Genomic DNA, 17,843 nt, shown 5'->3' with positions numbered 1-17,843 from the left:
ATAATACCCTTATGAAAACTACCATATTGGTTCCACCGATCCTAATGATAGAGGAAAAAAGAGAGAGGATAAGACTCAGAAAATAAGGTACAAATGGATCTATATGGAATTTTTACTAAAACCTAACTACCTTCTGCTATGGAATGCTAAAAAATGAAAGTTTACAGTGACTGAAACACTGAAAGAAGGTGTATGATAAGGTGACCTGATTAAATCCCTTAATTTTTGAAGGAAAAGTTAGTTTCTGATAAATATCATGAAGGTAATAAATAATTATATCCCTAACTTATAAAGAAATTCTATGTTTATCACAGAAAAGACAAAAAAAAAATGCTGAGAAGAATGCAGAAAAAGAAAAACTCTTACATTGTTGGTTACTACATAAATTAGCATAGCCATTATAGAAAACAGTAAGGAGAGTCCTCAAAAAAACTAAAAACAGAACTACCAAATGATCTGCAATTCTACTACTGTGTATATATCTAAAGATGAAATCATTATACCAAGAAGATTCATGTGCTCCCATGTTTGCTATAGCACTATTCACAATAGCCAAAATATAAAATCAACCCAGTTACCCATCAGTAGATAAATAGATAAAGAAAATGAGGTACACAATGACATACAAAGGAACTGTATACAAAGGGATATTATTCAGCAATAAAAAGAATGAAATCCTGTCATTTGTAGCAACATGGATAGAACTGGAGGTCATTATATTAAGTGAAACAAGTCAGACAGAGAAAGAAAAATAGCATAAGTTTTCACTCATTTTTGGAAACTAATAAATCAGTCTTGAAAACGAACAAGTAGAAGAGATTTTACTAGAGACTAGAAAGGACAATGAAGAGGTAGAACAGAAAGAAGTTAAACAAGGTGCATCAAAAATAGAGTGAAGGAATCACTTCTGTTTCTTCTTTAGCATAGCAGGGTAACAATCAGTTAAAATAATCTGTGATATATTTTAAAATAATGTAACAGTATAAAATGTGATGAGACCTTAAGAGGTGGGGTCTGGTAGAAGGTAATTAGATCATGGGCTACCACTCTTGGAGGGATTAATGCCTGTTTTCCTAGGAGTGGGATAGGTTTCACAGGACCTGGTAAGTTATTGTAAGAACAGGTGTCCATAAAGTGAGGTCACCCCATGTGCTTGGTCCTTTCTGCATGTCACATATCCCTCACAGGTCTTGCACATACTTCCACTATGTGCTGCATTTGCCTATGTTAGGATGGAGTATAATGTCCCTGCCAGATGGGGCTGCTTAAGCTTAGAAATTTTAGTCCCAAAATCATGAGACACAATGGTCTTTATAAAGGACCAAGACTTAGGTATTTGTTATAGCAATATAAAATGGACTAAGACAATGTGAAATAAAAATTATATTGTCAAATCTAAGAGAGTAACTTAAAATGAATACCCAAAGTCATTAACAAGTTTTTATTGCCTATACTAATAGTCGTCTTTCCAGAGAAATACTATTTTTATGAGTCTTTGTCTAGGAGATAATACAATATCATCCTTAGGGATCTAAAAAATTTTATCACATTTTGTAATACTCTTCCCTCAGAAATGAACTTTTAATTTCTCAAAGATAAATATGATATTTGATAGTTGCATCACATACTTAAATCTTACATTCTTTTCTACACACAGCAAAATCTAGGTAATGCAGGATCTACTCATCCATCCTATCTATCCATCAACTGATTCATTAATAAACATGTTATAATTCACTACAATGTTCCTGGCCTTATGGTAGGCATAAAATCTATACAGAAGTTTCTCAGAGGGAAAGAATTGAGAAATTAAAAAATCTGTGAGTAGGATATCAAAGTTCATTGTGAACAATAAAGCAATAGGAGAGAAAGGAAAAAAGCTAGTAAGTGTTATCACAGAATCAGTGAATTTATATGAGAAACATCTTAAAAATGTTAATAGTTCAATAGGGTTGACTTTTTTTTTTTTAAAAAAGCACCAATACACCTGAGGAATAATACAGTAGGGGTAGACTCATGAACATACACACACACACCCCTCCTTTGACTAATATGTCAACAAAATTTAATGGCAAATTTATATACTTCAGCTCAACAAAATAAAAAAGAATACATAAATAAAGTATATGCTGTGTAGAAAGGTAGGTGGAGAACACTATTCTAATAATAACTTTAACTTTAATATTAATTTTTATCTTCTAGACAAAAAAGTAAAAATAGACATAGGATAGATTTACCATATGAAACTTTTTTCCTGTAAAGGGAGTTAGTGGTATTGGGAGTGGAGGTTAAATAGCTTTCTTGGCATTAATTCAAAGAAAAGTTAAATCATGTGGGTCCTTAAGTAAAGAAACTTCAGTAACAACATAGTTTAGTATTCACCAGGAACCAACCAAAAGAAACAATAGGAAAAGTTTTTTGTTTTTTAATTGTAATTCAAAGTGGCTTCTATGTCAAAGGTTGGTCAGGGGAGTCCAGTTTCTATCTTTAATTCTGGCTTAAATATTAATAATGCCCATTCCACTGTTAAAAGGATACAAGTGTGAACAATAAATTATGATATCACCTTTATTTATGGGGAGATGGGTCTAGATAGGAAACTGTCTAGTAGCCTGTTTGAGAGAAGGAAGGACTTCATGAACAGTTTCTGTCAATTTCAAGAACTGGATGGCAACAACTCAGGACAACTTAAAAGAGAAGGTATGAAATATACAGAAACAATGGAATAATATCATGAAACTCACACTCAGAATTGACAGCAATTCTTCAATAGTGCATTCAGGTTTCAAACGGTCCTTGAACATTTTAACTGTCTGGTGCTTCAAATAGTAATAAGAGGCAATTCGGCCATATGTCAGAGGCTCAATGCTCCGATTATCCTGTTTCAAAAGATAAAATGACATTAGTAAAAAAGTACAACAGAATTATACTGCAGGCTGCTAATACTACAGTTTTGTTACAAATTTTGATATTACTAAAACCAAAAACCCTATTGTTAAAAAGGTGGGCAATTAGAATATATATAACCAAGCTGTACCTCTCCAATCTCAATACAGTAGGAAAGTTCCAATTCAACCAGGGACTTCTCAATCAGATGGGACAGAAACTTATTCACAGAATCATGGCTCACATCACCTAAATTGTAGTAGCTAGAAAACAAGCAAGGTTATTATTAGTATCAAGGTATTTTCTATTAAATGTATCACCTCAGTATCATGGTCTTTTCAGAATTTCAAAAATACAAATTACATTTACAGTAAATCAAAGAAATAAAGCTACTACAATTACCATTCCTGAGATGAAAAGTTCCATGCTAAGTTTTATGGACAATGATGAAAATGATAATATATTAAAAATAAAGAAAGATGAGGAGATAAAATCCTGCATCATATTACAAGAAAAACTTTCTCCCATTTTAAAACTAGTATTATGTCAGTTTACTCATGTACACCAAACCAAAATTATGCACTGAATTTAGAAAGTAGGAAACATAAAATATGTGTAAATATATTTATATATATAAATATATATACATTCTTCACCTTTTATTATAAAAACTAACCTCAGTAACTTTACGAAACTTACAGAACTAATGATATGGATGATAATTCTTCAGGGAATGCCGTCAATTATTGTTCTCCCAGTGCTTAAGGAGTAACTGTCATCCTAATAACTAGAAGGGTCATCATCAGCCTAAAAATAAAACTTTTTAAGTTGCAACACACAGAAAACACACACACACACACACACACACAGAGCTCTGTATATTTTCCAAATAAAAAGCCTAAGGACATACAGTTACTTGAAAGCTCTTCCCTATAACTCAGAGGGGTTCTTGGCAAATCACTAAAAATCTGGGCCTGGGAAGTGATCCAAAAGGTGAGGGATTATATACCCATAGTCATGGCAGTTTTCTAATTCTTACTGGAGGAACCCAGTACCCTAGTTAGCAAGGAGAATTTATATACCCTACCTCCCCTGTCCTTATCTAAATCAAGGAGAAGGAGTAGAAAGTGGTCTTAGAAACTTAAATCAGGTTCTAATCATTAAAATCCATGATGGCATTTTTACATCTGTATAGGATAAGGACATGAAAAAGGGGTGCTAAATGATCTCAAATGGTAGAGACCTAAAAGAAACCACACGTAAGAGGGATGGAAAAACACTGAGCAGATGACTGTTTTGGGGATTTTGTTTTCCTCTCTCCAAAGGAAAAGACTTAAAGACAGTATAGGATGAAAATTACTTTAAAAAAACTCTTGTCATGAACTGAAATAAAGCTATGTTTATTAATGAAGAGATAAAAAAGTACTAAACCCAGTGCTATCATTAATCTAAACAAAATGTTTCAATTATGACCGAGTAGGCATATATCAAAGTGAAACACCAGCATTAGAAAAAACGTTAGAGAATATTTGCTTTACCCTGGAAATGACTAAGCTGGAGTATTTAGTTTGAATAATGTTTTCTGCTTCAGGGGTGAAAATAAAAATTTTGGATCTTTATAGCCTCGTAAAAGAGACAGATCCTCAAAGTCAGTCTAAATTATCAAAAATATTTTTTCTCTTTCATTTTTTTCTCCCAGGAAGTGAACTTCACAGTCAAACTTTCTGCAATATAAATGTCAAATTCATACTTCACATTCTTTTGGCTCACTGAGCCTATAAATTTTCCAATACTACTTGTAGCGGTTTAGATAAATACATAGTTAATAAAGGTATTCTAAATTGAAAACACCAGTAAAAATTTGCCCAAGATAATGTATAAGTAGCACCATTTGTAGAATAAAACTATTCTTCATGCAGTTAAAATCATAAAAATAAAATTCATTTTTTCTATAATTAGGTTATTTGAAAAAAATTCGTGGATGCTGCTGATTATCATAATCTACTATAGATATAACTGGAATGCCAAGTTTGCCATTTAAGCTTTAATAAATAAATTTGGTATGTTTACTAGTAATGTTAAACCCATCAATAATAAAAAGTCTTCTTATAAATTACAGTTCTTTTTCTGTTTTTTTTTTTTTTTTTTTTGGGTGGTGCTGGGGGTTGAACGCAGGGCCTTGTGCTTGCAAGGCAAGCGCACTCTACCAACTGAGCTACATCCCCAGCCCTATTCTTTCTAATATTTATTTTATTCATTATATTTTGTTTAATGCTATTTTATTCATTGTATTTACAAAATGCATTCCAATGGGTTAATATGCTTCTAAAGTTTGTTTAAGTCTATCAGGAAACAATTTTTTTTTTCCTAATGAATATACTATAGAGAAGAGGTACAAAATTCAATTCCGGTAAGTGAACTTCACTGATCTTTTCCACATATTATTCTTTGCTAAAATTTGAACGGAAGCTTAAGGTCACTTAAAATTTTTAAATCCTTATAAAAGTAAGATGCTACATCTTAATTAGTTATATAATTTGTAAGACATTGTAAAATAATAAAAGTAAATTTAAATAAAATTGCTTTTTTGGATACATAAAATTTTGAGAGTTCATATACTTGGAAACTTGTGTCAATAAAGAATGGAGTTTAGATTTATGTGTTCTCTATTTATAGCATAATATGGGCTTCACTTCTGTTGAGTCAACTTTTCAGTTATTATACAATTTCTAGCCTGAACAAGTATACGCATTTAGCTTAAAATATTACTTATTATTCATTTCAATAATCCCTTTACTAACTTGAAAAAGCATGCAACTGCTAAGTAAAAAGGTCTGTTTTCATGTCACACTCTCCACAGTACAAAATTTATAATTTACAGGTTATTTAAACAGAAAATTTATGCAACTGTTTAATTACAGATAAAGGATACAATGTAGTTTCATGCTCAGTGCTTTGAATCATCAAGTCATTATCTTCCCTTCGCTATAAACAGACAGCCTACCTTTTTGTCAGCATGCTATTTCATTTATTTCACAGAGAAACCCAGTTTCACAATAATTGACTTGTCAGAAGCTCTAATTTATGAGACTGAGCTCTGTAAGATTTCTCTATATTGGACTCAACCTGCACACAAGCAGGGTTGAATATTTACAATGCTGTTAACAGGTGCTGAGTTGTTTAATGATTCTAATAGCCAGAAGCGTACTGAGAAAGCCAGCGGGATCACAATTACAGGCTGTTTGAACACAACAATTACTAGTCCCCTGAGAGGTGTGAAAGTCAAAGGCAGTTTGATACTGACAGCATCTAGCACATGGGCTAGACAAGCTAACTTCTATTAGCAGTCCATTGGGACAAAGTCATAACAAACCTCTCCCTGTCATAAAAATTTACAAAGTTCATAAAATTTAAACAATCGAAAACTAAAACAACTTTTCAGAAATTATCTTTACAAGATATTATTAAAGGACAAACAAGAACACCACACATGAAATCTAAAGTTATCTTTTTTCAACCTTAGTACAGATGAAATTTCATCAGTTGGGAATGAAAGAGATTTTATAGTAATGTAAAACATAGATAAAGTTACACCAAACAGTTTGGATTTAATGTGAATAGTGGCAGCCATTTCCTGTTTGGTTTATGTAAACCTGGCCAGATATCTTGCTGGGAAATTTTTCATCAGTATTGAAATGCTGCTGCTATAACTGTCAGTACTGGGAAGTCATTTGTTACAGCACCATGTTTTTTTATGTTCAGATTATGCAGCAGTAATAATGACACAAATAATGAAAGTGGTTACAGGGACAGCTGAAACTATCACGACATTTTTGCCCTAGAAATATTTAAAAGCTTTCTCAGGGGAAAAACAGAGAGTAAAACTGAAAATACAAATTGAATCCAGAACTCAATTTGGAATATATTATATTTTATGAAAGCAACCAGCACATGTGTTTATATACATTTGAACAAGCAAATGTATATATGTATGTGTGCACACATATATTTATGCAAAATTATATATCCTTATATGCACATAGGTATTTTGCACACACACATATACACATATATATAACACACACACATGGGAATATTAACAGACATGCAGCTGAGAAACAATGGGCAAAATCTTCATCAACATCAGTTTTACTTTGGGTGTGTTATGATGGGAGATTACAGTATAACTGATGGGCTGGAGCATCAGATCATCTTTATTTATCTATATATGAACATATTTTGAAAGTAGTCTTCCTTTTCAATGGTTAAATAAACCTGTCTGTTGCACACATGAGACAAGCTTGCATACATTCCCTCCCACCCAAGAAAGGCAAGTATCATTTTATGTCACTGGATGATAGGGAGTATTAAGGAAAAATCAAAACTATACAGAGTACAAGCCTTTCATTTGAGACAAAGATGTTAGCCTTTGTAACATTTTAAGCAGATCGGAAAAATAAGTAGAAAAATTAACCTGTTTTCTCAACTCCTGTGCCTTTGTTTGTTTGCAGCTTTGTAGAAAGATGGTTTTAACATACACAGTAAGAAAAAGTATATAATTAAGAGCCAGTCATGAAGATGTGCAATACTTGTAGGAATACTGTGCAGTACTGATAGGAATTTAAATTAATAAAGATATTTTGAAAAACAGTATGTAAGTTCCTCACAAAACTAAAAATAGAATTACCATATGAGCCAATAATCCTATTACAGGTTATATATCCAAGGGAAGTGAAATCAGTTTGTGGAAGAGTTATCTGCACTTCCATATTCACTGCAGCATTGTTTATAATAGCAAAATTATGGAAACAGTCTAAATGTTCATCAACAGATAAATGGATTAAAAAATGTGCTACAGATACAATGTAATACTATTCAGCCTTAAAAAAGAACAAAATATTTGCATTTGCAAAAACATGAAATGGACATAGAGGATATTATGCTAATAGAAATAAGTCAGGGGCTGAAACAAGTATTGCATAACTTCACTTATATGCAGAATCTAAAAGTATTAAGCATATAGAATTTAAGAGTAGAATGTTGGTTACCAGAGGCAGAGGGAGCAGCAGGGAAAGGGGAAATGTTGGTCAAATAATACAGTTTCAATTAGACTGGAAGAATAAATTCTGGTCATTTACTATAAAGCTACGTGACTATGCTTAATAATAATGTACTATACAGATATATAAAAATTTCTAAAGAATGAATTTGAAAGTTCTTACCACAAAGAACTAATAAGTATGTGAGGTGATAGATATTAATTAGCTGATGTTTTTCATTTTACAATGTATGTATGTATTGAAATATCTCACATTTTATCCCATAAATATAGTTATTGTTTGTCAATTAAAATGGAGAAAAAGAAAATTTGTATTCTTAATATTCCACATACAAGAGTTTATAGCAATTTTTTAAAAGTGAGTTAGAAAGTGGTAGAATTTGATTACAGCTGATTAGGTAAAATATATAAATTGTTAAACTTAGGCACAGTTTTCCACTTTATCTTCATGCAAAGGTATATACATTAAAATTGACCATTTGTGGTTTTGGGGATAGCATCAAATGAACATGATTGTCATACACTGAATATCAGTATTACCCGGTATGGTTTCCACAAAAAACTTTTCAGCATAGATTTGGAAGGGAAGTGGACAGGGAATGTGGATGTTTGAGCTTGGGACCTGATAATGAGCCCAGTGACAGAGAATGTGATGGAATCCCAGTGTTGCCTCTGCTACTCATGAACTGTGCTATTGTGGGAAAGTTGCTTAATTTTCCTGTGCTTCAGTTCCTTCATTTATAGAAGGGAGAGCATAACAGTTCTAAATGAGTTAAGCTCTTGAAATAGTATATCAAATACAGTAGACACTCAATAATAATTGCTAGTGAGGATTATTATTTCCTGCTTTATTAATTCCAATTTTATGTTTATAAATTCCTGCATTTATGCTTTGCTATTATTGTTCATATAGTTTCTTGAGATACATATTTAGTTATTTTATTTTTGAGCACTCACTTCTTTTTTACGTCTTTAACGGTCTAAATATTCCTTGAAACTGTGCTTTTGTTTGAATCCAGGAGCTTTGTCGGCTCTATAATACTTATATTTTTATGAGTCTAGTCTAGTTTTTGTTTTGATTTTACCTTTCACTGGAATAAAAGTTTAAAAGTCTCAAGCAGTCAGATTTTGTTTATCATTCTTTTTATTGTCTATTTCTAGTTTTATAGGTTGACTAACCCTAATCTGAAATGCTTCAAAATATGAAATACGTTTACCAATGATATGATTGTCACAAGTGGAAAATTGCACACCTGACCTTATGTGATAAGATCACAGTCAAAATGGAGGCATACTAAAAATACTGAATAACATTATTTAGCCCGTATATGAGGTTTATAGGACACATAAATGAATTTGTATTTAGACTCAGATTCCATTCCCAAGATATCTCATTATGTATATGTACATAGATACTCTAAAATTTTCAAAACTCTGAAATCCAAAACATTTCTGTTTCTAAGCACTTAGTATAAGGGATACTCAATTTGTGCTACATTTTATACTGAGAATGCATTGATTCCTACACTTTGAAATATGTTGAGATGCTTTTTGTGGTCTTATTTGTGGTAAATTTTTTAAAAATAAAATTTACATGAGTACTGCATATTCTTTTTTAGGGGCAAATATACAAAGATACACATATTCCAAGGCTGTCAACTGTTACTAAAATCCTCCACTTTATGAAATACTGATCTCTTTGACATGCTGAATTTTCAGAAAGATGTAGAGGTCATCTCCCAATACAACTATAATTTAATTGAACTGCAATTTCAGTTAGATTTCCATCAGTTTTTGCTTTAGATATTTTGAGGCTATTTTTAGTTACCTAAACACTTGTAAACTATTAACACTTCTTAGTGATTGTGCTTATTACCAGTATGAACCATTCTTCTTTCTCCTTAAATTCTTTCATCTTGAATTTCATTTTATGTGATATTAATACTGCAGCTATTGCTTTTTCTTTTATTATTCTCCTTTATATCTTCTTTTCATTTCAATTTTCATCTTCTCTGTATCATTTTGATATGTTTCATGTATAACATGTTTATAGAGTTAGAATTAAAAAAATTATTCTGAGAATTTCTGTCTATAACAGGGAAAAGTAAATCATTGGTAACATTTACTATGACATGAATAGATCCTGTCTATCACCTGCATTTAGAATGAGTCAAGGCCCATACCAGAGTCTGTAAGGTTCCACATGATGTGTACTATCACCAGCCACCCACCTTCCCTACCTTATCACTTGCTACTCTCCCCTCTTTGTTTACCCTACTTCAGCCATACCTTCTCCTTGTTCACTGAACACACCAGACATTCCTCCTTTAAAACCTCTCCTGTTTCTTTGTTCTAAAATGTTCCTTAAACATTCATGTGATCGAACTTCTAACTCTTTCTAATCTTTGCTAAAATCTCAGCACCTCTAATGAGGTCCACTGTGACTTCCTATTTAACACTGTAATCCCCACAACCTCACTCTACTCCTGGACCTCCCAATCTTCCTTAACCTGTTCTCCTTTTCAAAGCATTCAATACCTTTGAATATATTTTTAAATCTGCTGTTCCTGTTAAGAGTATGTGAGTTTTACAACAAAAATTTTTGTTTAGTTTACTAATACATCTTCAAAATGGCTAGCATAGTGGCCAGAACAGAGACAATAAATGCATGAAATTAAGAAAATAAATTTAATTTTTAAATGTTTATATCTTAGCACCTTGAGGAGATTCTATGACTTTTGAGGCTAGAGGTCATTGTTTATGTTCCTACCTTCCAACAGAAACTGACAGTTGTTAATTACAGCTTTTTAGAAAACAACATTGTTTTTATTCCGGACTAACTCACATAGAATCAGTTTGGACATAGACTTCTACTTCAGAATAATAATGAAAGTCTTATTCTTACACTAGAACCAAGTACCTCAAAAATGTATAGGCAGTTACTAAAGGGAACCAGCACATATAATATGGATGGTCAAGAGTAGATAAACTTTCACCTCCTGAAAATCAATCAAAGCTGCATTTATCAATGTATGATTGGACTTTTAAGACTGTCAGGGCTGTGAGAGCTGGGGAATGTACTGTAGGCAGGAAGAAGAGTAATCATAAGAGCTCTAGTGAGAGGAATCTCTTAGAAATGTGTGAGCTAATGTTTCTTTCAATTGATTCTAGTCCTTTGGTAGTGGTAGTGGGACATATGATCCTCCTATGGGCAGCACGAGGGCAGGGAAAGCAGCTGCCACATGTACTAAATGCTCTAAGCAAAGTCATTAAGAAGATGTATGCTTCTGACTCCCAGTCCCCAAATTTCCTCTTAAGCAAAGATGGCCATCAGATAAAGTAGGTGAGGCAATATGAACCAAGGAATACTTGTTTATTTACACAGACTATACCAATTTCAAACATGAGTGAGCAGGAGACATAAATGACAAAACCCAACAAATTCCCTGAAATAGAGGTTCAGTATCATTTCCCCTCAAAACTTCATCCTTTGTCACTGTGATAAGCCTCTTTCCTGAGCTGGTTGTTCTGCCTCTAATTACTACTGTTTATTACACCTGCATGTATATTTTCTCACCAGAGTATTATTAAATAGAAGGCAGTTTGTAACTACAGCAACAGGAGTGATGCCTACTTCAGTTCACTCTCTGTGGGACCCCTATTCTGAATGCTGTCTCCAACTGTTCCTCTGGCTCATTTCACTCTCATGGCTGAAAAAATGTAAACACTGGGCAGTTTCCTACCTATTATCTAAATTTACAGAAAACTAAACCTCGTCTAGCTTCCAACTCCTGTATGATTCATTTAATTTCTGATCAGTACTATTACCAGTTTACAAATGAGGCTAGAGTAGGGATAGACTGAAAGCAGGTGAAGCAGTTGGAGAACTGCAAGGGAGAATGAAGATTAAAAAGCGAGTTTGGAGTGTGACCTTAGGGTAAATAGATGCAGTGATAATATTAACAGTAACAAAGTTGGATGAGAGGAGGATTTTGATGGTTTTATCATTAAGTCAGTTTTATACATGGTACATCTGAAATGATGGTGGGAAGTCCATGTGGCAGCATCAGAAGGCTGGGGGGGAAATAAAACTGTAACTTGATCAAGAGCAGAGTGGGCATCATATCTTAGGGTCTCTCTGTTGAAGACCTTGTAATGAATGGATTTTTAATTTTCTTTTATTTAAAGAGGCACATTCCTTGAATTCCATCCTTACTCCATTGCCTTTGCATCTGTTAAGGTCCTTATCTTATCATTAAACAATTTCCTAACTGGTATAATTTTCTCTCCATTCTAGTCGATTCCCTAATACAGTATAGTAAGTATTGAAATATAAACTATTCTGTATCATTGGTCTATACGTCTATTTTGGTGCTAATACCATGATGTTTTTGTTACTACAACTCTGTAGTATGGCTTAAGATCTGGTACTATGATACCTCCTGCTTCACTCTTCCTGCTAGGGATTGCTGTGGCTATTCTGGGTCTCTTATTTTTCCAAATTAATTTCATGATTGCCTTTTCTAGTTCTATGAAGAATGAAATTGGGCTTTTAATAGGAATTTCATCGTATCTATATAAAGCTTTTGGTAGTATGGCCATTTTGACAATATTAATTCTGCCTATCCAAGAACATGGAAGATCTTTCCATCTTCTAAGGTATTCTTCAATTTCTCTCTTTGGTGTCCTGTAGTTTTTATTGTAGAGGTCTTTCACTTCTTGTTAAATTGATTCTCAAGTTTTTTTTTTTTTTTTTTTTTTGAGGCTATTGCAAATGGGGTAGTTTTCCTAATTTCTCTTTCAGAGGATTCAACTGACATAGAAATGGGTGTTGATTTTATATCCTGCTACTTTGCTGAATTCATTTATTAGCTCTAGAAGTTTTCTGGTGGAATTTTTCAGATCTTTTAAATATAGAATCATGTCCACAAATAGTGATAACGAGTTCTTCTTTTTCTATTTGTATCCCTTTAAATTTGGTGACATCAATTCATGTTTAAGAACTTCCAATGGGTCATTCCCTGGGATTCCAACAGGATCAGATACATACAGTGAACAGATCCTTTACACTCTGGTCTTGGTGCACTTTCTAGTCAAGATAATCTCCATATTCCATACGCTGTGGCTACATAATTTTTTTTCATAGTCTCTAAACCACTGTGACTCAGTCTCTGAGACTTTGTGCTCAGTCAGTATTTTTCTGTCTGAATTCTTTCTACCTTTTCTACTCTTGTTTTATACATGTGTTTTTCCACACTATACCATCAGTCCTTGAAGATAGGGGATGATGTACTTATTCCTATCCCTACGTGTTTAGCATAACATCAGATAATAGTAGGTGCTAAATGAAGATATAACATACTGTCAAGAATAAAAGATAATATACCACTCCTCAATTTAATTTTTTCACTGTCATATAGTTTCACACATTTCTAAAGGACTTCAGATGTACTGTCTCCCAACTATACAGCAAATGCCTCAGAATATCTTCAAGGTAATTAAAATAAGTGAAGTTATCGAATGCATATAATCACCTGATTTTTGATATAATATACTGTAATTATACCAGAGACATTGTCTGACTTTTTTGGACAAATTTATAAACCTAGAAAATCCAAGGTTCTAACTTTTTTTGTATGTATTCAATTTTGGAGTTTCAAATAATAGTTTCAAGTACATCTTCTTCCAGTGTAGAATAGAAAGATAAATAATTACTGTTCAAAAAAGTCCTGCTCTTACCTGGGGTTCATGATAAGACGTCGGAAAAAGTAAGTCCAGGTGATATAGTCCATTGCATCTTGCTTAGATGTTATTGTACCACCAGCAATCTCTGCATTTAAGTGGTCAGACAGCACTCCTAATAAGCTACACAGTGAACAAAGCATGGGAAATAAGTATGACCATTACACAAAGTGCATTTCATTTATCTCATAGTCAAGATTCAGATTTTATGTTCTAAGGTACAAATGTATTTGGTGTAATTCACATATTTTGGGTATAATTTGTGAATAATTCTTTCCAAATTATTTTGTAGGGATTTGGTCTAAAATGTCCTTTCACCACAAAAATCACTTAGTATCATGAATTTAGGAACTTACATTATTAATTAGTACATATAAATTTATGCTTATTTTCTTTTAAAAGTTTTTTTTATTTGAACATGAATAAAAGGGGGAAATGAGGGGAGGGGAGGGGGGCGAGGGGTGAAAAAGATGGTGGAATGAGAACATCATTACCCCATGTACATGTATGATTACAGGAATGGTGTGACGACATCATGTACAACAAGAGAAATGAAAAACTGTACTCTGTGTACACATGAATCAAAAAGGATTCTGCAGTCATGTATAACTAAATAAAACAAGCAATAAAAAAAAAAGAAAGAAGAAGAAGTGGGCCAGAGAGAGAATCTCACAAAAAATACTATAATAACATGATATTTTCCTAGAATAAGTTAAGTAGTAATAATTTGTTGAAAGTAACTACTAGTAGTCATATTGCAGGTATGCAACAGGTAGTACTTATTGCTATCAATCACTCTAGGGAAATAGATTACTAGATGGAAAATAAACATAGGCTGACAGGAAGGGACCTAGAAACTTTCAGGAGAAGATAGGAGTCAAGAGAAAGGGTAAGACTAGGCAATGGAAGACATGCCTTGAAGAGCAGGGAAGAGCATACTTATAAAGTACTTGAGAGGGTACGGAGTAAGAGCTGGGATTAAAGAAGAGTTGGCAAGAAAGGGATAACAGGAGAGAGCAGTGAGCAAAGATTTTTTTTTTCATTGATTTGGTGAATATTAAGTGCCTGGACATATAAGAAGACATTATTATATTAGGCGTTTAGAGTATACAAAGATTATCAAATGCAATAAAACACTGCAAAAAAGTTCATTTTATTTTCTTATATAAAATACAAAAAAGGTCAGGAATGGTGGTACGCATATGTAATCTCAGTGACTCAATGACTCAGGAGGCTGAGGTAGGAGGATTACAAGTTTGAAACCTGTCTGTCTCAAAATAAAATAATAAAAAGGGATGGGGATGTAGCTCAGTGGTACATCTCCAAGGTTCAATTCATTGCACCACAAAAAATCAAACAAGTAGAAGCAAGCAATGCCTAAGAAAACACTAAATAATTTATGATACATGGGACAATAACCAGGTATTAAAATGATTTTGGCACAGAAAATGAGAAAATGATCAGACTAAAATTAATGTAAAAAATCACTAATTTATATACTCTAATAAAAAAGTTGCCATTACTCTCAATTCACCAGTAATTGAACAGAGATGGGTACAGTTATTTTAGAGAGCAATTTGGCAGTATCTATTGGAACAATCACTATGATCAGCAATTCCACTTTTTTCATGAAGACCTAATAAAGAAACATTTACCCGTTAGGTTAGAAAATTAAAATGATTTACTGCAGCATTACACACAAGAAAAAAAACTGATAACTCTCTAAATACATATTAGAGCAATGAATAAATAAACTATGGAATATTCTAAAATAGATAAAACATTAATGGTCACATCAAGATATGAAATTAAAAAATGTAGTTAACTTTATACTGAAATTATACATGTTTAAATCAATTCTCACAATGTGAAAACATGTAACCAACACCAATCAAGCATTGCTAGTGCCCCAGAAAACCCTCCTGATATGTATGCTATTACTATCTTGCTCAGAGAGATGTTCTGACTTTTGTTTTTCTGCCCTATTATGGTGGCATGGAACTCTAGCACAATGTTCACCAAAAGTGATAAAAACGACATCCCTTTTGATCATTCCCTATTTCAAAGGGAAAACTTTAAAAACTTTTTATTAGTACATTAAGCATAATTGTTGGGTTCATTCTGACATCATCATACATGCAAAAAATTTAATTTGCTTCACTTTAGGTCCAGTACTTCTTCTTTCCCTTCCCTCTTCCTTTCCCTTTCCCTTCCTCTACTCTAATGGTCTTCCTTCTATTTATTTGTTGTTTTTAACTTGTGCTTTATAGATATACATAAAGATGAAATTAACTGTGGTATATTTATATATGTACATAGCATAATTTGGTCAATTTCATTCTGCAATTTCCCCTAAAACCTGTCTCTCATTCCTGCCCTTTATTCCCTTTTTCTACTACAGTGATCTCTCCTCTACTTTCATGGGTTCCCACCCCTTCCCACTTTCCCTTATTTTGGTCTAGCTTCTGCATACGAGAGAAAACATTTGACCCTTGACTTTGTAAGTCTGTTTTACTTCACTTAGCATGATGTTCTCCAGTTCATCTTTTTACAAGCAAATATTATTACTTCATGCTTTTTTTATGACCAAATAATTCCATTGTGTACATATACCACATTTTCTTTATCCATTCATCTGTTGATGGGCACTGGGGTTGATTCTATAACTTGGCTACTGTGAATTGTGCTGCTATAAACATGGATGTGACTGTCAGTACAGTATACGATTTTAGTTCTTTTGGATAAATACTGAGGAATGGGATAGCTCAGTCATATGGTGGTTCTATTTCTATTCTTTTGAGGAGACTCCACACTCTTTTCCAAAGTGGTTGAACTAATTTGCAGTCCCACTGCAATGTATGAGTGTACCCCCTACACACATCCTTACCAGTATTTACTATTATTTATTTTTATTATTATTTATATTCTTGGTGCTGCTATTCTAACTGGAGTCAAATGGAATCTCAATGTACTTTTGATTTGCATTTCCCTGATTGTCAGGGATGAACGATTTTTCATATATTTGCTGGCCATTTGTATTTTTCATTTTGAGACAAATCTGTTTAGTTTTTTTTTTGCTGATTTATTAATTGGGTTTTTAATTTATTTTTTGGTGTTAAGCTTTTGAAGTTCTTTATATATTAAGGATATTAATCCTCTGTCAGAGGAATAGCTGGCAAAGGTTTTCTCCCATTCTGTAGCAATCGTTTCCTTTGCTGTACAAAAGCTTTTTAATTTGATGCTGTCCCACTTGATTCATTTTACTTCTTGAGTCTTTGTTAAGGAATTTGGTGGCTGTGTCAGTGTTGGTGTGTTGACCTACAGTTGCAAACTACCTATGGATATGCAATTTTATCAAAGGGAAAACTTATAATTTCTTCATTAATTATGATGTTTGCCATGGATTTTCTGTAGATAGTCCATCCGATTAAGGAGATTCATTTATATTCCTGCTTCCAAAGGTTTTTTTTTTTTTATGACTTAGTATGGAATTTTGTCAAATGCTTTTTGTTTTACATTGATAAGACAGATAAACATGAGATTTTTCTAAATTTTTTCCATTAATATTAATTATATTCATCTATTTTCAGATAAATAATCTACATCTATGAATCAAACTGCACTTGGTTGTAATGTATTTTTATATATTGCTGAACATGATTTACTAATATTTAATATTTTGTTTAGGATTTCTATGTCTATATTCATGAGAAATACAGTTTGTTACATTCCTATTTTATAAATTTCTTATTAGGTTTTGTCATTCAAGCTATTCTGGTCTGATAAAACGAGTTGGCAAATACCCTTACGTTTTCTACTATGGAGAGATTAATTTAAAACTGATGTTATTTCTTCCTTAAATGCTATGAACAATTCACTTGTGAAGCATCTGGGTTAGATTTCTTTGTAAAAAGATCTTAAATTTTAGACTCATTTTGCTATGACAAGTAGTCTGAGATTTTCTTTTTACTACTGGGTCAGTTTTAGTAAATTTTTAAAGAGAAATTTTACCATTTGATCTAAAATTTAAAAATTATTTATATCAAGTTGTTCATACTGTTCTATTATCTTTTAATATCTATAATATCATTTCATTCCTGATATTCAGACTCATTTATCAGTTCTGTTCATCTTTTGTGAAGAACCAAGTTTGGGC

At 32.6% G+C, this 17,843-nt stretch overlaps 1 protein-coding gene across 1 annotated transcript in view; it reads right to left on the bottom strand.

The window, feature by feature from the left end:
* The window catches only part of ASCC3 (activating signal cointegrator 1 complex subunit 3), a 449,567-nt gene that overhangs the window by 84,115 nt on the left and 347,609 nt on the right, over positions 1-17,843 (bottom strand). The window contains 3 exon segments of the mRNA XM_079148642.1: positions 2,745-2,879; positions 3,038-3,149; positions 13,685-13,810. Of these exon segments, the coding sequence (XP_079004768.1) occupies positions 2,745-2,879; positions 3,038-3,149; positions 13,685-13,810 (373 nt within the window).

The sequence above is a fragment of the Sciurus vulgaris genome (genome assembly GCF_902686455.1).
Source record: "Sciurus vulgaris genome assembly, chromosome: 7".
NCBI classification, from domain to species: Eukaryota; Metazoa; Chordata; class Mammalia; order Rodentia; family Sciuridae; genus Sciurus; species Sciurus vulgaris.
This window is presented reverse-complemented; position numbering and strand designations above follow the sequence as displayed.